General features: G+C 41.5%; 2 protein-coding genes across 2 annotated transcripts; one reads left to right on the plus strand and one right to left on the minus strand.

The window, feature by feature from the left end:
* Positions 1-615: 615 nt before the first annotated feature.
* On the plus strand, positions 616-4,141 carry ssr4 (signal sequence receptor, delta). Its single transcript, XM_018666076.2, has 6 exons — positions 616-798; positions 997-1,115; positions 1,199-1,273; positions 2,301-2,390; positions 2,497-2,562; positions 3,497-4,141. The coding sequence occupies exons 1-6, from the start codon at positions 750-752 to the stop codon at positions 3,599-3,601; spliced, it is 504 nt and encodes a 167-aa protein (XP_018521592.1). The 5' UTR covers positions 616-749; the 3' UTR covers positions 3,602-4,141.
* Positions 4,142-8,508: 4,367 nt separating this feature from the next.
* LOC108876513 (vasopressin V2 receptor) lies at positions 8,509-23,964 on the minus strand. The gene is made up of 7 exons (XM_018666075.2): positions 23,538-23,964; positions 22,486-22,559; positions 15,970-16,355; positions 13,979-14,224; positions 13,564-13,710; positions 11,900-12,473; positions 8,509-10,552 (listed from the first exon to the last, which is right to left on the minus strand). The coding sequence occupies exons 3-7, from the start codon at positions 16,351-16,353 to the stop codon at positions 10,353-10,355; spliced, it is 1,551 nt and encodes a 516-aa protein (XP_018521591.1). The 5' UTR covers positions 16,354-16,355; positions 22,486-22,559; positions 23,538-23,964; the 3' UTR covers positions 8,509-10,352.
* Positions 23,965-24,244: the final 280 nt, after the last annotated feature.

The following is a 24,244-nucleotide window of genomic DNA, read 5'->3' on the forward strand; positions in this document are numbered from 1 at the left end:
AAAACTACAAATACTTATGAAAGCTACTGTATCTAAATTGCTTTAATGTAATAGAACATGGCACAGAAAAAAAAAAAAGTTTATGCATTCAGCCACAATATTGAAACTGGTGACTGTTTTTAATGTCATACATGAGGCCACCACGTGCTAATGTAGCCAAGGGTTATGAGGGCACCTGTACTTAGGGGGATTATAAAATAACACTGAAGCTTACACTAGTGAGAGTAATGTTTTAACTTGTCCCACAACAAAATCAACGTGAACGCTCATGAAGCCCTATTGATTAATATTTTTGATTTTGTACTACAATTTAGGTTGTAAGTGCAAAATATCATTTTATGTTTATAAAACCAAAAAAATGAATCTTTCAGGCCCTGATATGGGAGTCAATACTACTACTTTTTGGTAGTAACGTACTTTAACTCAGGTAGAATGAATACAGGACTTTCACTTATACAATATATTCACACTGTGGTAAAGCTTCCTGTTCTCAAGTAAAACATCTGTAAACTTCATTTTTTTGTTTTTAAATAGTCTGTGGTTTTGACTCTGATGACGTGTCGACTGAGTGCTTTCCCAGAATGCCTCGCTGCGCAACAGTCCACGTCATTCTAACGCAGGCGCAGTGGGAGCAGCAGCGTTGAGCTGAGGTGGACTTTCTCGGTCGGTTTGAAAGAAGCGGTGCGGTCCGGCAGTAGGAGCTCAGCAACAGCGACGACGAAACTTCTCCGACAACCTCAGACACCACGATGATCCGGATAGCTACCTTCCTCGCTCTGCTGGTGGTCGCCTGCTCGGGTATGTCAGCGGTGGAAAAATATCTTAAATATCTATAAAGCCAGTAATGCTAACCAGCCTTAGCTAGTGGCTAGTTCATTGAACCACTTCAACGTGTCTTCTAAATTGGGTGGAATGATAACACATATCGGTCAGACATGTGTTTTATCGGTGTCAAGTGTGGTTAGCTAACCTCACCCCTGTTCTCTGTGGTGACAGGCGAGAGCTGCACGGACCCAGTGATCACTCCGTCGGCCTACACCACCTCCGACGCCGTCATCTCGTCCGAGTCTGTCTTCATCGTTGAACTCAGTCTTGCCTGTGCCAACGGAGCACAGGTAAATGTTCGCCTCCAGACCCTCAGAGGAGACGCTATAATTGATGTTATCGATTTATTGGTGATCAATTCTGTTTTCTCCAGAGTGTGACTCTGTATGCTGATGTCAATGGAAGACAATTCCCGGTGACCAGAGGGCAGGATGTTGGCAAGTACCAGGTATGTATGTGTCCTCAGGTTCATGTAGTGACACTCGGCTGCAGGAGCTGATAACACCTGCTGACACAAGCAGTAAGAGTGCGTTTTTAAACTGCCTGAGTGAGATTCAATATTTTATCCACAAGTGGAATTTGGTTTGGTGAGCTCACACAAAAACACAGACAAGAGCTACACTGGCATATAAAATGAGACAGTTGGGGGTGTCTCATTAGAGGTTAGATGTTCAACGGTTTCCTAGAGTTGAATGAGAGCAAATCTGACATTGCTTTGTTTGTTTGTCAGTCCACAATAACCTTGATAGTCTGTGTGTATGTGTTCACCCTGTTGCTGGAAACCCGTGTTAGACCTCAGCTGGGTTGGTCAGGTCAAGGATACAGTACAGTTCTGCTTTGTTCACTCAAGAAATATAATCTAAAGTAAGGCACTTTTATCCTCTTCTGGCCAGTAAGTCATACCTTCATCATATCACAACTGGATTCTTGCAATCCCCTATGTTAAGGCCTTCCACAGTCGTCTTAACTCACTTGCAGATCGGTCCAAAATGCAGCTGCAAGGATGTTGACTGGTGCTAAAAAGTGCAAGCACAACACTGCAGTCCTAGCCTCTCTTTATTGGTTCCCTGTTCACTTTAGAATTCAACTTAAGACCTTTATTCAGTCATTTTACTCACTGGCAGTCAGCTCCAAGATCTTTTTAATATGACAGAAAAAATATCTTCTATATCCCAAGGTCACAACTAAAACTAAAAGGTGACTGTGCCTTTGCAGTTGCTTCTCCACGATTGTGGAACCAGCTGCTGTCAGACATCAGATGTGCTGTCTCCATCTCAAGAGGCTGTTTGGGACAGATATAAACCGTTATATAGCAGTTCATACAAACCGGTTCATTTCAAACATTCCCTGTCCATAATCCATTCCGCAGAACCCCTTATATCGATAGCTCATACTGTCAGAGAGGAGTGAAAGCTTTGATTTTAGACACTAATACAACTCCCCACCATTGATCAACATGTGACTTCTTTCCTCAGGTGTCCTGGAGTCTTCCTCACAAACAGGCCAGCTCTGGAACATATCAGGTCAAATTCTTTGATGAGGAGTCTTACAGTGCCCTGCGCAAGGTTAGTGTTTCATGTATAGTTGATATGCTCATCCGTTTACTGCCAGTGAGCTCTACTTGCTTTGCAAGTCATTTTGAATTATATGAGTGTATTTCCTTTGTTCCAGGCCCAGAGAAACAATGAAGATGTAAATGCCATTCAGCCTCTCTTCTCCGTCAACATTGATCACAGGGTGAGTCTCTTATAGACCCTTCGGTTGAACACGTAAATACGGTGATAATAATGGTACTATTAGCCTGACTTAACACTCCTGATTTGATGCGTCTGCAATCAGTATTTTTGTATTAACAATGATTCACATGCCTACCTCTGTGTGAAAGGTGTTACTTGAAATGAGGAACCCAGAGAATTATCATGCAGTTCCCCTCAGCTTTACAGAGCTTTGCAGCATTTTTCTGCTCATTGTTTGGATTTTCCAGCCCGCAACTTCTCTGTTTTACTTAAGTCTTACGACTCTCATCAGCAGGCAGCTGTTTGAACATGGTGGAGCCTTTAGCTGCTAAAGAGTATTTCCCTCAGGAGTTAGTGGAGATTAAAACAGAGCCCAAAGAGGTTGAATATTGGGCTAATATTCCAGGTGGCCAGAAACATGACTCCAAGTGAATACTAATGTTGCTCCACATCCTCTGTATGTGTAGATAGCCACATAGCCCTGGAGTTATCAAGGGCTTTATAGCAGCAGCCATGAGGACTTCACTGGGATTGTTTCTGATTCACAGCGGGAGTCCCTTCAATAATAATTTAAAAAATAAATAATTATAGAGCCAACAGTCACTGACTGAAATAGAGCATTGTATATTTAGTTCAGTTCTGTGGTTATGAGCCTCTGACATCCTGCCTGGGAAAATGCCTTTGTATTACTACATATTAAAGAAAAACAGATAAATGAATGGTACACTCATTTAAGAATAACATCATACTTTAAAAATGACTCTGATCATTCGTTGTGTACTTTGTGGTGTGAGGTCTAATCTGGGTAATCACCCATGTTGTTCTCAGTGTCAGAGTAAACCTAAAACCAGATGAAACTGGAATGAATAATCCATCCGTTTACTTCTCTTCCTAAGTAAACCTGTACTGATCTTTTATTAAACCCCTCACTACAGGGTGCGTGGAGTGGCCCATGGGTATCTACTGAGGTGGTGGCTGCCCTCATTGGTATCCTGGTCTATTACATGGCTTTCAGTGCCAAGAGTACCATCCAAGCATAAACGGAGCCACTTTTTTCAACCACTGGATCGTTAAAGACTGAACTCTGGTGAAGCTCAATCAACGATCCATCATCCAGTGTTGTGGCAAGCCAACAGGATTTTGTCACTTGACCTGCTTTGTGATGAGGAGCAGGAGTTGCAGTCTTTGTATTGTTTTTATTCAGACTGTGTCTGTATGCCATCTGTGTTTTCACTTTACAGATGACTTTTGTCACAAGTTTGTCCTGTCAATATGGATGGAATTTTGTAATTTTTCTTTTTTCTTTTTTTGGATAAAACCATACAAATAAACCTGGACCACATAAATTAAACAAAACAAATATAGATGTACTGTATTCAGCTGAAAAGTTGTTGCTACATCCAAACCAGATTACTCTTTGTTCCTCTGTGTGGATGCATTGGCCAGAGTGGGGCAGATGTGTTGAACACCAATCGAGTTAAGCCTTCTTTGCAGAAGAAATGTCAATAATGTGACTGCACTGGCTGGCCCGACCAGGCCTAGTGTCTCTTCCAGTAAAATGAATAAATGGCTTGTTTTTCCTCCAGTGTTAATGTGTTGGTTCATGCAATAGTCCAGCGGAGGGGCTGCCTCTTCTATAAATTCCCTTTTCTCCAAGACAGACTGGAAGATTCAGTCTCTTACTCCTTAGCAACTCATGTCAACTATGTACATATTATTTTCCCCCCTTTTTTTGGTTGCCAGCGGTAAAGTGGTGAAGTCTAAATGATTCAACAGTTCCCTGATCTCATCTAGATCAAACAATAACCACTTCCAACTAAGATTTAGCTTTCACAAACTAATTGCTTGAGGGATGAGTGATGGTTATACAGATATTCTTTAGAGCCACAGTTTCTGTCCTCCATCCTAATCTGATTTGGATGGAGAGAAAGATTTATTCCTACTGTACTAAAGGAAAAATGCTACCACTATGATGAATTTGACTCATATGAGAATTATTTTTGTTTTCCCTTTAAAAGGCTTATACCAAGTACTTGTTTAATAGGATTTATGGCGGTTAACAGAACCACAAAAGAAGCACTCTGTTGTTGCTGTAAACATGTTCAGTGTGGAGGTCGTGGCTGAACTCTCAGTGGACATGAGAGCTATTTCTGTCATTGCAGAGAAGAGGCGTGACTGTCCCACAGGCATTCCTGGATAGTCAAGGAGAGCTAAATGTTAGAACACAGCAGCTGATTTCCTGCCTTGTTCACTCTGAATACACGCCAATAGTAGACATGGCGTTAATTCAGTCAACAGGAGGGTTGCTTGTGTTATCTGTCCGACTTGCTGTACTGCAGTGCCACTGGTTGAACACACTGTGGCAGCTCTGTGCTGCTTTTTAAGTCTGTTACGGCCGAGAGTGAGGCCAGCTATTACCTCATGGACAGATTGCATGTGATTTTTACTGGTATCACTATCAGCTGTTCCTAATGAAATGCAATACATTGCATGATGCACTTTGATCCTTTGTTATGTTTCTGTTTTACTTCACTCATTTTTGTCACATTTATAGGTATTTAGAGGAATCTCATGCGTATGTGATCTAGTTTGTTAGAGAGATTTAAACTTAGCATGTTTATTTCTGTAGCTGGCCCCGAATCAGTGTTTGCACACACACTGTACAGCACATAGAGTGCTGCTTTTTAGTCTGTGGCACAACTGCAACTTCTCACTGACTCCCATGGGAATAATGTAAACTTTGTGTATAAGTAACTTGATCCACTCAGATAAACACTGCCAAGCTTACAGAGTACACAAGAAGTTTCTCATATGTCTGCTTTTTTTTAGCTTTGTCAGCACAAACACACAGACACTTTCATGGTGTAAGCACATCTTATCTTGTATCTTCTGTTACCTTTGGCAAGAAGAAACTAGACACATTGCAATGTTGTTAATTGAGAGAGGACATGAGCTGGAGTGACCTTGTGGAGTCACCTACGAGACTGTAGCAAGTGGAGGATGGCTGGATGGAGAGATATAAACAGATTGAAGAGAAGATGGCCACTGAGTTGATGCTGACATGAGACCCTTTTCTTAGTGGTTGAGTTCAGAGTTCATAACTCCAACCCACACATCAGTGCAGATAACTGCGGATGTACACTGGAATATTTTGAGATTGTTGTTCTTGCAGAATGAATGCACTCAAAGGAAGTCATCATTTATTCTTTCAATGGTTAATTATTTATGTGTGTATTTTAGACACTAATCCACAAGGTCATGCAAACAAACAAATTGGAATCACATGTATTTTTTGTAGAATTACACAATATAGGGTTTTAATCTTGATTTACCAATGCAAAGCACCTTGTACTGTAAATTAAACATGTGCTCATCATTATTATTATTAATATTACATAAGACAAAATATTTTTCGGAGAAATAGGAGTTACTGTAGAGGAATCTGCGTGTTGGTGTGTGTGTGTGTGTGTGAGTGTGTGCTGTGATGCAGAGAAAAGCTGCTTTGACAGAGGTGTGTAAAACACCAACTCCGGGGGCAGACACGGATGGGCTTAGTGAGATTCAGCAATGTGGAAACTGGCGTCGCACAAATGATTCTCACATGAAGTCACACTTTCTGTCTCTGCCATAAACACTGTTTTTACAACTCGTTCTTCGCACTTTTTGCAAAGCGGAGCAAGGTCAATAAACTGCGGGCTAACGCAATAACCAGAAAACAGACGGTATCTTTTCATGCTGGCTTCCACTTCCTTCCACTATACTAACAGTTATTGTTCTGGTTGTTTCATGGATGTGCATGTACAGTGAGGCATGTTATATGTATAGCTGCTTCACCCACAAGGGTTTGACTGTGTTTGGAGTGGATAAACCTTTGCCTCTTCCTGTTCTCTTTGGGCATCCTCTAATCTGCTGAGCCTGTCAATGAAGATGCCAGTCCAGGACCAGCCATATATGGCTTTTTTTTCTCTTTCCTTTCTCTCTTTTTTAATGTCTTTTCATCCATCGCATTAGACATCCTAGACAAACCCCTTCACATTTCACACTAAAAGGTCAACCACTGTGATAGAGCTTTTTTTGTTGTTGTTGTTGTTCATTTTTGTGCACTGAACTCATAGCTGGCCGTGAGCCATGAAATACAGTAGGTTAAATAGGAGCAGACACATAACAACAAACCGTTTCTTTGTGCATAAATCCTGTGAAAACATGTTGAATGAGCTCCCATAAAATAGGTTTTATCAGACACTGTCCACATGCCTGTTTTTACTATGAAGAAAAAAAAAAATTATAGGGTCTTGCTGAGGTGTAAACACAACCACGCTGTAAGTAATGAAAACAAGGTGGGTGAAAGTGATAAAAGCTAACCCTTGATCCTCTGGCTCTTGGGGAAATAACCCCCCTTTAAATCAGTAAATACTTAATCTCTTCTAAAGTACGAGGCAAGATTTTTATTTTTTTTTGTAGAATCATAAATGCAGCCAGTAAAAATAAAATTGTAGCTATATTTGGAGAAAATCACCCTGAAACAGCTGCAGTTACACCTTTGTTGTGAAAAAAGGCGATGGGTGCAGATACCTTTTATGTGAGAAAACCTTCATACAGGCAGAGAGGTAAAAAAAAAAAAAAAAAAAGTGAAAAAAGAATTGTGTGTTTTGAAAAGGCATGATGAATTGTCTGGCTCATTGTTATTTTGCTTCCTCTGATTATAAAGTATGATGCTCCAGTACACTCTGCGAACATAGAATCTAGAGTTGGTTGTGTAAGTGTAAGCTTAGTAGCAGCCTCGGCAGTCATCGGAGGGGTCTTGAGTTAAGAAATGCAGACACATTGCTCAATATAGTAAAGCTCCTGGCTCCAGGTCTGATTTATACTGACTTTAGTTGGGGCTGAGGGGCTCCGTCATTCTTCAGAGCCACTGGATGTAGTCCTTGGCTGATCTTAAATTGATTTCAAGAGGGGAGTTAACCTTTTTTTCCTGCCCTCACGACTGTCACACAGCAGGGTCATTTATTTCCCATATACCCTATCGCAGCCACAGGCCTGACTGGCAGGAAGCGCTGCCCTCACTCTAATGAAGACGTGACCTTGAGTTTAGACATCAACCTTGCTTTGGTATGGAAACCAAGAACATCAGGACATTCAGCATAAACACACCCACACTGACAGACACACACACACCGCAGGATTACAAAAACCAGAGACCTACCCTATAGACCATCTATCATGTGCTCTGACAGGGGGGGTGATGGTGGTTGGGGTGATAATAACTACAGTCAAGTCTTCTATCCTCAGGAAACGAGACAGAGTCACAGGGGAATTCTCTGCAACGATGGGTCTAATTTTAGTGCATATTTAGAGGTGACTGTGCCAGAAAATTCTCCATTTATTGGAATTCATTCATTATTTAGCTGTTGTAATGCTCACTAATAGCTGCACAGGCAGCGTAATGCCCAGCAAAGTGTGCTTGGCCTCTCCCATAAATCTGAAAGGGTGGATGGATCTGAAGTCTGGCTCTTTCAGCGGAGAAGAATCATCCTCTGACCTCTCAACTTCCTGACAGGATGAGGAAAATTCATGAACACCCCCAGGGTTTGGGAGAAGTTCATCTATTTCCTGATACAACAAAATGAGACACGGGACGTTGTTGCTGTAGCCTTTCATTTGGCGGAGAATCAAAGTGGACGCTTGTGTCTGGGGAACAAATGCACAGTGGCGTGCCGAAAGCCCAAACACCCTGGCCACAGAGAGGAAAAGGTGAGGCCTCTCCTTCGACCCAGACGAGCGCTCCTGAGACACCTTGAAAGCATCCCGGTATTGTCCTGCAGACTCACGTAACACTGCTCTCTCGTGAAAGAAGGATGTGCTAAAATGGCTCAATATGAGCATTGAACAAACACACCATTATTTTCAGGAGCATCTAATCTGAAATGGATAGTTTGACCATATACAGTGAATTCTAATCTCATTTTATACACACAGAGGTTATTACATCGACTGTATGTACAGTAGCTTACATAATCATACTTTTATAAAAAAATAAAATGTAATAACATCACTATCTTATCTGTCATGCAGTTGAGGGGCATATTACATTACTCTTAATGCAGAAAAATGTGATATAAAAACTGTACATGAACATAAGGCAGTAATAGAAACTGAAATATATATATATGTATATTTTCATTTATGCAACAATAAATAAAAAGATAAAGGTACACATGGCTCATGGTGTGATATAACATGTTCAGTGATCCCTGCTCTGGTGGTAATTCTAAGAATAACATGGCTGTCATCATTCAAAGATTAATCCAGTGAGGGAGGCCCCTCTAAAAATGTCTACTGACATTACAGGCACTTGGCTTTGACTGGGAGTATTTTCACTGTTGATGCAGAGTTTTTCTTAAACTGACATTCAATCTAAATGATGTGCAGTAGTTTGTCTTAACACTTGATACATCTTATCCGTTGAAATTTTTGTAATATCTCTACTATTAAGACCTGATAAGATTCTACAGTCCAGCTTTAGAAAAATCTTTGGTTTGACATCTTTTTTTCTACCACACGTCGGACCGTTACAATTTTCAGATTTACATTCAACATTCATCTTACACAAAATGTAGTAATATTTAATGTGCCTTACATTTTCAATAAATATACTTTACATTGTTCATCACTGTACACGGAATGCTGTTGAATGTTTCGTATTTGTTTGTTCCTTCCTGTGTCTCCTGTGCAATGTTCTTGTTTCATACTTTCAGGAGAGCATGACAGGAAGGTCATTTTTGTGTACCTCATATGCCGTGTTTGTACGAAATACAATCACATAATTGTGTCCCAGTTGGTTGTGGAAAACCTGGATTGTCCAGGGCCTAACCCTCAACTTCTGTTTGTTTGTGAGCGTGCGAGTGTTTCTGTCTGCGCTAATCCGCAGTTCCTCACAGGGCGGCGTCTTGACTCTGCTGCACCTACGTCCTCTCGAGTTAATCCCCATCCATCTTGCTAACAAATTACCATTGTTCTTTGGAACCTGACTCCTCCAGAGCAAATATGAATTCAGCCTTGAGCGTCCATCCCTAATCCACTTTCTTTGATATAACAAAGTTTGTTCACATTATTAGATTTCAACTTCAGCCTTCTCAGGACCGCTCCCGCAGTTTAACATCCATGTCATCCCCTGTCTGTTCTCCGTCCAACAGAGGTCTCGCTCTCTCTTGCCGTCTGCATGTGTTTCTCTCTCTCTCTCTGTTCCTTAGCCTGCTGCTTTGTTTTCTCTACACCCATAGCTTTGTCTGCTGCTTTGTACATTAGGCGTGCCGTAAGGGCCATTAATGCAGTGATCCACCCCTTGCATTCCTTCTGCTCTGCTCTGTCTGAGCAGGGCAAGAGTTTTTCTCGTATGAATCAGTGCACAGGGCTCTACTCAACAGACACAGAGGTGAAAATCTCTTTCAAGGCCATTTTTTATTGCAGAAGCTGTCATTGACTGCCACTGTATATTCCACGGTGCACTCATAAAACGGTGTTGACATCCTCAATGACACCCTTCCTCACTGTTGGGGAGAGGACAGGTGATTACAGATAGAGGTCCTGTTGACAGTACAGCTGTCCTTTGTTGCTGGAAACATCTGGTGGAGGTCAGCGCTCTCTGTTCTCGGGCTACGACACTGGAGGTGGTGTTGGTGGTGGTAGAGTTGCGTGCCCACATGTGCACCCATGCATGTCTTTTTAAAACATGTGTGTGCATGTATGTGTGTGTGTGCACGCGTGTGTGTGTTTCAGTCTCATCAGTCTCTGTCAGTACAGGCTGTCCTTGGTGGTGGAGGTGTGCGTAGTGGTGGAGTCGTCGGGCAGGGAGCCCCGGCGGCCTGTTCGCGACCAACAGTGCAGCAGGTTCTGTAGCTCTCTGGACACGCTGCTGGAGAAGGCCGTGTAGATCCACGGGTTCGTGCACGAGTTCAGACTGGCCAGTAGCATCAGGATAGTGAAGGCCACTCCTGCAGAGGACACACACACACACACACACACACACACAAACAGACACTCGCATGAGAAGACAGGTGCCTAAACAGATGCAAAAGCAGGGACAAGTATGCATATAAAAATTTTGACAAGAACAGTTTGTGCGCTTGAGGGGAAACATTCTTTCAGCTGGGGACAGATGGTCATATTGTACACCACATTGTTCTGTTCTCTCTTATGAAACAAACATAAATATGTACAACTATTCAGTTTGAATATAAACTATTCAGGATTATTGTTTTTCATTTTATTTCCTTCAGAAATGGCAACAAGACTATAAATATCCTAGAGGAACAAAATCATGCATATTTCCTTTTTCTGTTTTTCTTTCTTTCTTTTTTTTGTTTTTACAGCTAATAATAAGTCCTTTATGTAAGAACTAAAATATGCTTATTTCACTGCAGCCAACCAAGGACAATAGATAAGGACAGACTGCTTTTAGAGCGCAAAGATAATAACAATCAATTGTTTGTGGGTGTGTGTTTGTGTGCTGACCTATCTGCTAGTAAGGACTCATTCATGTGCATACACAGCTGTATGTGAACGTGGGTACACTTTGTATATGCATGCGCAGGGTGTGTGTGCAAAGTTACGTGCCTCGCTCTGCGTGTCTGCTTGTGATTTTGACTATGTGTGCAAGCTGCTGGCAAGGATCATTGTTGATGAAATGTCAACATCTGGCGACGTTGCAAAATCAGCAGGGGATATAAACAGGTTATTTACTGGCCTTGGGTGTTTGTCTTTAGCTTCAGATCAGAGGACACCCACACGGTCCATACAATCAGCCACAACTTAATGTGCTAGCTTAATCTCTGATTGCCAGCAAAGACATCAACAGATGCTGAATGTGTTCCAAAATGTACAGACACCAGAGATGTCATCCAGGGGGTTCCTAGTTGTGGGTTAGAACAAACATAGTTTTTGACCTCGTATTTTACTCAATGTTGCCACATCTGAGCCAGAGCTTGTCAGTGGAATAATGAGTGACACTGTGTTTAGACTCACTAAGGTGGACAACAGCATTGATCAGAGGTTGTTGGTATAAACCAGACCCAATCGTTTAGCTCTTGTTTTTGGCTGCCTAGAGTGCAAAATAGATAAATAAGGTTTGCACATTTAGAGCAATTAAATGGATAAACTGGGCTAAGGAGGATCAATCCATCAGAGAAAAACAACTTGCATGATTCACTTGCAGTGGTTATAAAACAGACATCTGTTTTTTGAGGGTGAATTGCATGCTTCAGGAATGTTGCAACAATCGCCCATAAACTCAGGCTGGTAACTTGGATAAGTTGTACCTATAAAGCATGTTCGTAACTGACCCTGGTCTGGAGGGTTGGGGTCCCACGCCGCCCACAGTTGGACGATGAAGAACGGTGACCAGCAGATGGTGTAGACAAGCACGATGACCAGAGTCATTCTCACTGTCTTGGACATGGCTTTAGTGATGCTTGGAGGCGGAGTGGATGGAGGGTGCGGGGGAACATAATCAAGGGAGCAGCGGGGCGAGCCCGCGGGCAGCTCGTAGGACGTGTAGGACTCCTGGCAATCCGAGCCATTCTGTGTTTGCTGCTGCGTCTGCGATGTTGTCGTTGCCACATGCTCACCACAGCAACTGTTGTACTGGATAGCGGATGGTACATAGTCGTAGCACTCTCCCACTTGGCTGTTGTGTATGTTATTGTGAGGGGTGTTATTCACACCCTTTAGGAGCTGTCCCCCTCTCCCATCCCTGCCCCCACCTCCAGACGCCCGTCTCCCCCTCTCCCTGGCCCGCTCGTCATCCTTCTTAAACCTGTGGAAGCGGAAGAGGATTTCATTCTTCTTAAGCTCAGCCATCACCATCCTCTCTGACTTCAGGTAGATGTTATTGTGAATCTCTCTGAAGATTCTTATCTGAAAAACAAGAACATTATCCTGAATTGAAACAGAGTTTAACATAAGTGAAACAAGACATTCCATCATTTAAAGACTTGACGGCCTGAGGATTACATTTTATGACTGGCACGTGCCAGGTTCAGATGTTTGCCTTTGCATCTTTTTTTGCACTTCTGCTGTAACAGTGACAGGAAATTTGATATGAAAGAGAGTGTGTGTTGGCCCTCAGCATCAGCCATAAACCAGAGTCAGACATTTTTATGCAACACTATTAAACACCACTATTCCCTCAGTCTGTTACAATCAGAATAGCTGCCATAAAATTTTATTGCAGCAAAATAACTCTTAATGCTCTCATGAGCAACTAAAACAATAATTTGAAATCAAGTAATAACAGGAGAGTTATACTTGTAGCTATTTTTACTTTATTTTTTCACCAAATTTAAGGATTGTTGCTGCCAACCATTGCTCTTCTGCCACCTTTTACTTTGAAAAACAGCTTTATGAGGGCACAATTTGATTAGACACCACAATGTAATCCACAGTTCCATCCAGTATATACAAGTTAAGTACATGCTATTCAATCAGCTGAGTCAATTGAAACTTTCAAAATTCTTTCCTTCTGCAGATTCTACGTCATACTTCTGAAAAAGTGTCTAAAAAGCCTCTTGATTTGAAATCCGATAGTGAAAAAAGGTCAAGGATTCTATGTTTGGCAAAGATCTGGTACATTCCACTTCCTGGCAGGAGGTTCTCAGAGCGGGCAGATTTTCTGAGCACCCGTCTCAGCAGTGGTCCTCCAAGTGCTGTGTTAATTAGGGGAAATAGCTGGACCCTGGAAATATCTTTCCCTAAATAGAGCAGTGGCGCTGATGGGAGGCAGCCCAGAATGCCTATCCGCCATGGGATGCTACATAACACCAACCACAGTCCCCCACGGGTTATTGAACAATGCCTGCCAAACGCACCCTCCACAAAAACAAAACAGCATTTCATTCATGCCACATGCTTCATTATTGGATAATGTTGCCTACAGTATGTAATCCTAGTCAATGGTCTTTGTGTATGGTGTAGGAATTGAGAGTCTAGCCAGAAGAACCAGTATTACCTGACAGATGGTAATGATGAGGGCAGGCAGCAGGAAGACAGCCACAGTCATCCAGGTGACATAGGCCTTCAGTCCCCATGGCTCAGCAAAGTGACCCCAGCACTCGAACTCCCCAGGAGCCACTTCTGAGCGAGAGAAGATGAACACCTGACCAGACAAAGGGAGGGTGGTGAGCACACCCATGGACATGACTGTCAGTTTCCTCTTCCATTAGCTGAGCTGCAGTGACCACACAGAGCTAAAAATAGACCAACATCTTGAGTTCTACTGTAGAAATCAGGGTGTGAATGTCTGCTGTGCTCTCATTTCCCATTTCACCATGTGTTTTTTCTTTTTCTTTTTCTTTTTTTTTTGCGTGTCTGTGAGTGTGTACATGAGAGAGGTTTTGTTTGCTTGTCTGTTCCCCCCTCCCTACCTGCGGTATGCTGAGGACTAGTGCCAGGCCCCAAGCCACCATGACAGGGGTGTTCCAGCGGGACACTGCTCCCCCACGGTAGGCCTGCAATGGGCAGCAGATGGCATGGTGCCGGTCTACTGTCATGGCAACTATCATGTAAGAGGAAGCAAACATGCCCACAATCTGCAAGTACTTGATGGACCGGCAAAGCAAGTCAGGCCCCTGAAACCTCTCTGTGATGTCCCATATTAGCTGGGGAAGAACCTGAACACACAGATTAAAAAAAGAAACAGTTATTTATATAAAATTGGCTCCTGGCATGGTGGAGCATTTTACCTGCTTTGCCCCAACGAAATGTAGAGAAGAAACAGTCTGGTTATATTCTATATTTTTCTTATTGTCAACAAATCCAATATAAAGTCTAAAACCAACAGTAAATTAGTCTATCTATAAAGTATCACCTTATTTTAGCATATTCCTCTAAATGCACTTTTTACTCATGTTTGAGTAAAGTTAGCAAAAACTACCTTGCCCAGCTGTTTCAAAAAATAGCGGAGGACTCTTACCATATGAAACTGTGTGTTTGTGACTATATATTAAATTTCAAGGATTCTATTCTGCAGAAGGAACCAGTTGGCCCTAGACGACATAGAGAGGTCAAAAAGTACTGAGAGACATACAAATAGTTGATTTTGTACTTTTCATTGGCTTTCCTGTCCAATAAGAAACATCCAATAAGATACATTATAACACTAGTCTTATTCTTGTATTTTTATATATAGAGTAGTGCAGGGATGACGTAATTTTGGGGCCCAACCTGAAAGTTAGCATCACTCAGGTTCCTAACAAAAAACCCATGAGATTTTTTCATTGGCCTTGGATTATTGCAGAAAATGACTAACAGAAGTTTGTGATTCTTACATGTTTTGTTCAGCAAGATAATCTTCACAAATGAACACCACTGTTGATGATTTCTGAAGCCTAAATACAATTGCCAAAAGTAAAAAGCTAATGTTAGACTATAGAGCTCGGGACTGTGACGTCAGCAATGCAATGCATTATGGGTCCCACACAAGCGCGAGTAGATGGGAGTGTAGGCTGGAGGTAGACAGAAACAGACTTTTGGATTTGAAAGTTAACTTGTAATTAATTTAGCTGCTTACCTTTAAACAAAATATTTTTCTTTTGTAAGTTAGTATTAGTTTGCAAGAGTGTGAGAATAAACACAACAAGGCTGTAAAGACGTATGTGGTTTTATGACATCGACAACCTCTATATTTAGCCACTTGTTAGCAACCACCTTTTTTAAAGACACATAAAAGCTTAAAAATCACGAGTGAGGTATTTTCTGACACATTTTATGTTGTACAATAAAACGTGAAAATGTCTTTCATTAAACCAAAAAGCCATTCAAAAAATGCTAACTTACTTCCTGGTTTTAGGACTCATTTCTGCACCACTCTACAAGATCTGTCACATACAGGTGTTGGACAAAATAGATGAGACACTTTACAGAACACTACGATAGCACTGCATCCAGTATAATTTTCTTCATTTTTGTAGCTATAGTTAAGTACAGTACAGTACAGCTACTGTGTACACAAGTAATCTTAATTAAGATAAAGAGCGGTTTGCAATATGGGACGTGTGACAGGGGAAAAGGGGAAAGTTTATAAATAAGTTAATTTTAGAATAATTTGGGGAAAATAAATTATTCAGAGGCAGATGTGTATGTTGGTTGGTATGAGTGTGTAAACACAGGAATCACAGTTTTGTGTCTAGGTTTTCCACAGGTTGAAGTGCAGCACATACATGTGTATGCATATGTGTGAAAACTTGCAAGAGCACTGATCGTCAACAACACTGCCTGAAAAACTTTTAATCAAATTTAAAAACATGATCTTCACTAAACTGACAGAGCAGAATGTGGTTGATTTGAATGTTTTGGCCACCCTTGTAGTCTCACTATTCTTAATGTTCCACTAATGTTTTAAAACTTGTGAACTGACCTGAAAGAGGGCCACCACCAGGTCAGCCACACACAGGTTGACCATGAACACGTGCATGGGCGCGTTGTGCTTTCTCCTCCTCAGCAGCACCCACAACACAAAGCTGTTCCCCAGGGTGGTTAGAGCCAGCACCAACCCTAGCACTGCGATCTCTGCCCTGGCCAGGCCCAGGTCCCTGACCCTGGGCTGGGGCATGGTGTGGGGTGTGGTGGTAGAACCGTTCTCAGGGAAGAGCCCGAAAAGGGATCCCCCGCTGTGAGAAGCGTTGAATGAGTTCAGCTCAGAGACAAACAAGGGCGAGGAGGAGAAGTTGCTCCTTCCTGTGGCGACCAGAGAGGAGAGGGCTAGCCCATCCCAGTCCGTTTCCACACTGATGCTTTCCATTCCTGAAAGACAAACAGACTGTTGATGTGGGAAGGCCGATAAAATCTGTTGTTTGTGGTTTGTTTAAGTGATGCCCCACGCAAAATGGTCACCCGGATTCACACTGGTGCAAGGTCATAAGACTGTAACGGAGCACAGATTTTTATTAATAAACAAGTCACTTGTTCTCAGTTATCACAGCATCAGTATCATGTCTGACCCCTTTATTAAATTTCCTCCGATTGCCCTCAGATCTGTCAGCTGAGCAATTTTGCACTTAGGGTTTTCCTTATTGTACTGCAGAGAATAAAAAGCAAAACACTCTGGCCTTTTATTTATGATACATGCTGATGCAGGGGTTGATCAAGGAACTCTCTGTTTTCAGTGAATCTGTAATATTTTCACATTGAATATTATATATAGCTCCTTTAATGCAATTTTCATAAAAGTAATGAAAGCCAGACACAGTACCAATCATGTTTCCATGTGAATGTTGTTGTGTTTTTGGTGCTGTCGCCAATTTTTTAATAAGTCTTCAGTGTGTGTCTGTTTGTCTGTCTCTCAAAGCTTCTAGTTATGTTTGACGCAAGTCGCGTATGGTTTATTTTCCTTGCCATACTTTCTCAAGGTTGATTTGACAGCTCTCTCCTCTATCCCACCACTCTTATTCCTTCACCTCCGCTCTCATAATCGCTCTCATCCCATGCTTACCCCCATGCATTCCTGTTTCCCCCTGTTTTTGCCCCCCCCCCTCTTTCTCTCATGCGTCCAGGCATTCTTTTCTTTTCTCCCAGTCACACTCTCCGTTGATCTCAATAAATTTTACGTTTATTTTTCTGTGCTTATAAATAAATGGCTCAAAAGAACAGAGAGTTGGTAGGAATGAGATGACAATTTAAGAAACAAGAGTCGTGGGGATGCAGAGGGCAGCCTTGGTCAAATAAACTGCACGTAGGATAAAGTCCGGGAGGAAAAATGGAAGAGGATGCAAGCTGAGTGATGAAGGCAGTGTGGAGAAAAGGCGGGATAGTAAAAATAATAATAATAATAATAAAAACTGCCAGAAAAGGTAAAAAAAATTGAGCCTTGGAAAGAGGATGATAAGATAAGGAGAAAGGAGGTGGCCAAAAATAGCTCTGAAGAGGGTTATGAGCTCCAAGTTATCAGAGTGTGTGTTGACTGACACCATATTGCTATGTTATTTTGACTAATGTGCAAGGAGTGGTTAGGTACACAAACCATTCGCTGAATGGGTGCTTGGAAATTTTCCACATCTAAAAATAGGAAGAAAACTATAGTGATAGTATTGTGCAATTGACTGTGACTAACAAGACATTACAAGGTTGTTCTCACTACTCTGCTGAGACATAATGGTCAATTTGCTAGTAATAGTGAAACTGCCTGGCGCGTGAGATAACACAGCTGAACACACTGTCAAGCGTTACATGCTGGCTTTGCCAGAGGAATGTATTCAGATGAATGCATGACAAGCCAGGCCAGCTGGACCACTGCGCCCAGCGTGAAGGTATAGCCGTGTGTGAAAAGAAGAGCATCTGAGCAGAACCATGTCTCTGAAGTCAGACAAACTTGTTTTGTTTGAGTGGATCCCCGCGGCCACAGCAGGAGACCACAACACTGCCATAAATGGTTAAATTAAATCAAACTTTTATTACTTTTATTCCTCCAAATCTGCATTTGGTTTTTAGAATTCTGCCCAAATATTCGGCCATGTCTAAAGGTCATTCGGATCAAAGCTAATATTCTCTCTTCTTATCTGTTTATTGTTTTTTCTTTTTCAAGTTTTTTTTTTTTAATTAGGGGTTTAGACAGGGTCCTTTTCCATCAAGGAATCTCTTGGCCTCTCTTTGTCGGGACCTGAGGAGCCTTGTGCCCCTCTCTGTAATTACAGCATAATTCATGAGAGGATTCTTTGTGCTGCTGCGGTCCTTTATACCTTCTATATAATCTCATTATGTATATTTGCCCATGTGACTCATTTCTGATGTGAAATCCCCTTTCCAAGTATGCCTCTCTGCAGATAAAACATAATGACTTAGGGGGGTGCTATGATACCAATGTAGCCTAAGAAATTAATCCACAGTATTACAGTAACGCAAAGCTAATGCTCCCAAATATTATTCAATAAAATGTAATAAGAGGATTAATAAGTGGTAGGAAGAAACCTCTGTAATGGAGTCAGGACTTATCTGTTGCTCGTAGTACATGGGAAAATGTGAGAGGCATCTCCAAGTATTGTTCTAAGAAATTCTGAATCAGCCTCTGTTTTCCTGAATTCCTGAAGGACACAAAGTATTTTCTCCAAATATGCTCATGTCTCATTTGCATAGCTTGTGCATCCAAGAAATCAAGATGGATTGTCTTGAAATTGCTCAATGGCTCAGCTACAGGAGACCCACGGATAGCGCAAAAACTTCTGGCACCGATGTTTCCTATCCTCAGAGGAAATTCCTTAAACTGAGAGTACATAGAGAAGGTAAATATTGTCTGAAGACTGTCTGTGTTGAATGGAGTTTAATGTATCCCCTTTTTATGCCCTGTCTCTGAAAATGTATTCTGCCTTTGCTCTCTCCTTAATAACACAAGCACAGCACAGCAGTCCCATCTGTCTGATCAACTTAATGTACAGCACAAATTATTCCGTCTCACTGTGCTGGATGGACTGTAGACACTGCTTTTAGTAGTTAGTGCAGAATGTTGCTTCCTCTCTTTACTTTAAAGCTTTCACTCTGATTAATGACGGAGTCGATCCGTCCCTTGCTTTCCTCTCCAGAGGCACACCAGTGTGCAACCATCCATTTTCATGTCCTCGCCATCCTATGCTGCCTTTCCTCCCCTCACCTCACCTCACCACACACACACACACACACACAGGGCTACAGTGCCTCAGGGATGACAGAAACAGGTAGTTAAAATACGCTAGAAAACATTATAGCTTCCAGCCACTCACATCTTTCAACATGTCACTTGTTTTTTCTTGGCGTTCGCACGTTTTGGTCATTAACTTTGACAAACTACGTCATGTGTAATTCTGTCATGTGTGAACTATTCATAATGATCCAAGTTTGGGGTATAATTTGGTCACAGACCTGATGTGATGCGATCACAAAAAAATGTCGAAATTCTCTGTGAATAGACTTAACTTGTTCTTAAGATGGAAATGTTCAGGACGAGTTCAGGTGAGTTAGACAGTTTTGAACTAAAATGAATTAGCAGTCTCTTGAATATTACGTTGTGTAATCTGTCTCAGTGCTTATCAAGTCTGCATTCATTGCTGTCTGCTGTCTGTGTTACATTATTATTGCGCGGTGGTGCAGTTAAAGCACGGGTTGATTTAGAAGTCTGTGTCTCGTAATAATGTACTTTTGGCATAAAACAGTGCAGACCTGACCTACATTGTGAGTGTTTACATAACTCAATCAAGTTTCTAGCTAATAGAGTTTAACATTGTGTGAAAATGAATAGAGAACAATGGAAGGCTGGAACAGTAGACAGAAATACATACTGCTATGGTCCTTTAGGATAAGGCTTCACTCTTAGTCAAATAAGAAAAGTGAAGAACAAAGTGTTTTAATAAACATAGAAAACATCATGCGGACACTGAACCTACTGTCCTTATTGTGTTTTGAAGTCAAAACACCGCCCATCTCTAGTTCTGTCTCACCATCACTCGCATGGCAGGGAAATTTCTCTCTCTCTTTATGCACAGACTATTTGCATTGTAAGACACTGACATTGTGGCTGAACCCAGCTGGCCCATTTAAAGACAACTAGTCACTGCTGGTGGCAGCAGTGACACACATACAGGTGCTCATGCACTAGGTGCAATAATCCAAACATAATGAAAGACCTGTCACCTCCCTGCCTGTCTTGTGTCTTATGTGTGCATGTCAGCCCCTTGATTAGTTCCCTTTGACCAGGTTTGGCCCAGTCTGATTAACGAGGATCTCTCTGTCCTCATTAGCAGCCCTGTGTACACTCAAACAACCTGTCACTAATTTACCTCTCCAATCTGCTCTTCCTCCTCTTCTCTGTTTTTCCACCTGCTCACCTGTTATTTCCTCTGATTTTTCACATTCATCCATCCACTCTATTTCTCTCTCTCTGCCCTAACCAATCCTCCACCACCTGTCATTAAGGGTCAATTTCCTCCTCTAATCAGTTCTTCTTCCTCTTTTTAATGTCTTCCCCTCACCTGTTATTTTCTCCAATTTCTCACACTCATCCATCAACTGCAATTCTCTCTTTCTGTCCTAACCAATCCTGTCATTAAGGTTCAAAACTGCATGGGAAACAGTTGCTGATATGTTTGACTTTAATTAGCATCCTCATTAACATTAACAGACCTTGGCAGAAGGAAACAGGATTTAAATGGTCTGGCCCAATCAGCATATGAACTGAATGAAAATAGGTATGAATCAGGCATTAGATCCACACCATGCGATTACCTTGAGCTTTGGTATCCTATGCTGTTATTCTCTGTACGGCAAGAGACTTTATTTACATACCAATCAATAGATTCTTACACAATAATGGTCCACATGAGTCATGCGGTGGTACATGCCGGGCTGTGCTGCATTTCATCTGCATGATAAAGCCGATATGACCACACTTTCTTCTTTAAGGCCCACATATCAGTAAATTAGATCCCCACTGGCGCTCTCGCATGCAGCGTTAATTCACCATCTGAATGAGTCGGTTCAATGACAGGTGGATACTGGATATATATTTATGCATTTCAATTTGAGGAGGCACCTGCTGTACTCATTAAAAATCATACCCACAGCTCTGTATCCATGATTTATTCCTCTCTTTCAGTGTGTGCCACTGAGGTTCTGGTCCTCGCCGCAGACTGCAGCCCATGTGAGTAATAAAAGTAAACACTTTGATCTTTTACTGTCTTGCCTAAACAACCCATTAAATGTTAATCATGTGGGACCACACCTCACTGCACACACTAATACAGTCATTTCTTGCCCGCATTTCACTATGTGCATGTGTATGTGTATATGTGTGTGTGTGTGTGTGTGTGTGTGTGCTGCACCGCTCACTGAATTTTGTATTCACAAATATTGCTGTGAGTTTATTTCCACAATACATCGGCCGGCGGGCAGAACTCACAAGGTCTAGTGCAGAAGAAGGTCCAAGTTCCCTTATCGACACTGATAAAGCCTGTTCATAAGACCACTGACTGTTTTTTTTGTCATGTATCATTAACCAAGTGCACTTCCAACAATAAGCATGTGCCCTAAACAACACAGGGCCTTGCTCACGTCATGCAACTGATACAAAATTCACAGTATTCCCCCCTGAAGAATGGAAACTGGGCCGCAGCGCTACCACATCAGCTAAAACAAGCCTGGAGGTTTGTAGATTATATGGTCAGAACCGTGCCACATGATGAAATGAACACGATGAAATGATTCCCTGTTAGAGACCAGACTAAATTGACCATGAAAATAATAGTAATGATGATGATGATGATTTTTCCTGATGGGGGCTACAATCAAGGAAGTCATTTTGAGCATATTATAGATGTTGCCAAATACACACAAATATAAAAAAGAAAAGGAAGGAAAGTGTATGATTAATGGAAAAAACCCTTCTAAAGCACTTTAGATGATATACACGGCTTTGTGCTCTCAATCACAAAGAAATGATTCTGCCAGACAGTGATTTGTTGATTCAGTTGTCCATCCAGAGAGATTATTTCATTGTTTAATTGCTGTTACATTAGCAGAAACAGAAGACAAGACAAACTGCTGTGATGGTAGAGACACAGGCTTTCACTGAGAATTAAATACTGTGATTTTGCCAGGATCAGGGCTTCACTGTTAAGAGATCCTTTTTTATTTCCATTTATATATTGAATAATGAGTTGCTGTGTTACATAAATCTTTAAAAAGTCAGGCAATAAATCAATGAGCTTTGATGACAACAGACTTGTGTGTACCATAAACATACAACCGACCTGGGACCACAAATCTCCCCATTAATCATCCTGCAGACCTTTGATTTGCTTTTTAAAATACGGGCAGGTGAGGACATACACATGCACAAAGAGACAGACACACAAACAGACAGATAAAAGAGGAGCACCCCAAGGTGAATATATATACCCCCGTGTCCTCTCACCTTGTTTTCAGTGCATGGTAAGCTTTCTCACGCGTGTCCTTGTCTCTTGGTGTGTTTTGCTCAGGTCTCAGTGACTGTGGGACAAAGCATTAAGAGCTGTCACCATTACAGTCCATTAACATTGCATGCTCCAGCAGATCACATTAACAACCTGACAGTTCCCTCGAGCTTTTTTTAATCCATGGAAAAACTTAGAGGACCACATGCATTTTCAATTAGGCTCGGCCATAAAATATTTCCAATCAAGCACAAACATCTGTGTTGGACACACTGTATATTTTACATATGTTGAAATCAGGACTGGCAGGTGTCGTAAATATACTGCAAGTATTTTTACATTTAGAAAATAAGCTGATGTTGACATTCATATATATATATATATATATATATATATATGTGTGTGTGTGTGTGTGTGTGTGTGTGTGTTACATAAGTTTCCTTCCAAAAATAATTCAATAATTCAGTCATAGTTACATTTTCCAAAAAAAATAGTTTGGAATTTGTTGTTTGCCTCGTGCTCAACATTATTAATAATTAAATGACGCGTATTTTCTTTTCATTTTAAAGTTGTTTTTCTTTTCTTTTTCCTTTTCAGAAAAGTCAAGAGCATGCTACTTTTATGTTTACGATATAAATGTTCTAAAATTACAGGATAAGATTATTGATAATAAAGATGACATTATGTCTCTGATTAAGAACGGATTATTTGAATTAGAAAGAATTAGATTTTTTAAATTATAGGTAAAATAATAATAATGAAAAGGTGAATACAGAAGTTGAGTGGCATATTTCTGTCTCGTCTCTCGACATGAGATACTGTCGATGCACAGAAAGATGACCTAGATTGGTCTGTAAACACATGTATTGACGCACAATAGGAACAAGTTTGAGTTTCTACAGACCACCGGGCTGCAAAGTGTTTTCAGTGATGAGAGGCGGGATTACTTGAGAATTATTGGCTAGGCTAAACGTATTTGTATTAGTAGCAGTATAAATACCACAATCAGTTTTTAAATCAAACAATCACCACAGAGTAAATAAAATTCACTTACTCGCGTATGATCCACTTCAGCGGCGCAGCTGTGTGACAAGAAGCGGTCGCATTTGACCCAAAATATTCACATCTTCAGCGCTGTCAAACCGAGTCCACTCCGCTCAGTGTGATATCAGCTGACTTCTGAATGAATAAGGACAGGAAGGAAAAAAAAAAAAAAAAAAAAAAATCAATGATTCCTCATCAAAGCCAGGTAGTTTTTTTTTCTTTCCCCCTTCTTTTGGTCAATGTGACAAAGAAGATCTGCAGGGTCTGTGCAAGTGCTGACTGTAATGTCCTTGCTGCGTTGTAGTTCAAAAACGTATGTCAGAGTAATCCATTTGATAGCCATGTGTCTCCCGGCCCCGCGGCTCCTTGTGCGTCACGTTGGGCTCTCGCAATGTGCTGTGCCCCCAGCACCACCAGCAGAAATGAATTTGAGCTCCGTATGCTCTCTCTCCCCCCCACACACCCCCCCTCCTCCACTATCCCCTCCTCCTGGGTCAACCAGCCTGTCCTCTAGGACTGAGGGTGGAGCGTGCAGCCAGGAGTGGAGGGGAGTGTCTTATACATACCTATGAAGTGTGTGTGTATGTGTATATATATGTGTGTGTGTGTGTGTGTGTGTATGCATGAGAGAGAGAGAGAGACTGTGTCCATCTGCTTGTACATTGCACTTTATGTGTGTGTGGATGGGTGGGTGCATGTGCATATATATGTGAAAGC

Source organism: Lates calcarifer, linkage group LG6 (genome assembly GCF_001640805.2).
Source record: "Lates calcarifer isolate ASB-BC8 linkage group LG6, TLL_Latcal_v3, whole genome shotgun sequence".
Taxonomy (NCBI): Eukaryota; Metazoa; Chordata; class Actinopteri; family Centropomidae; genus Lates; species Lates calcarifer.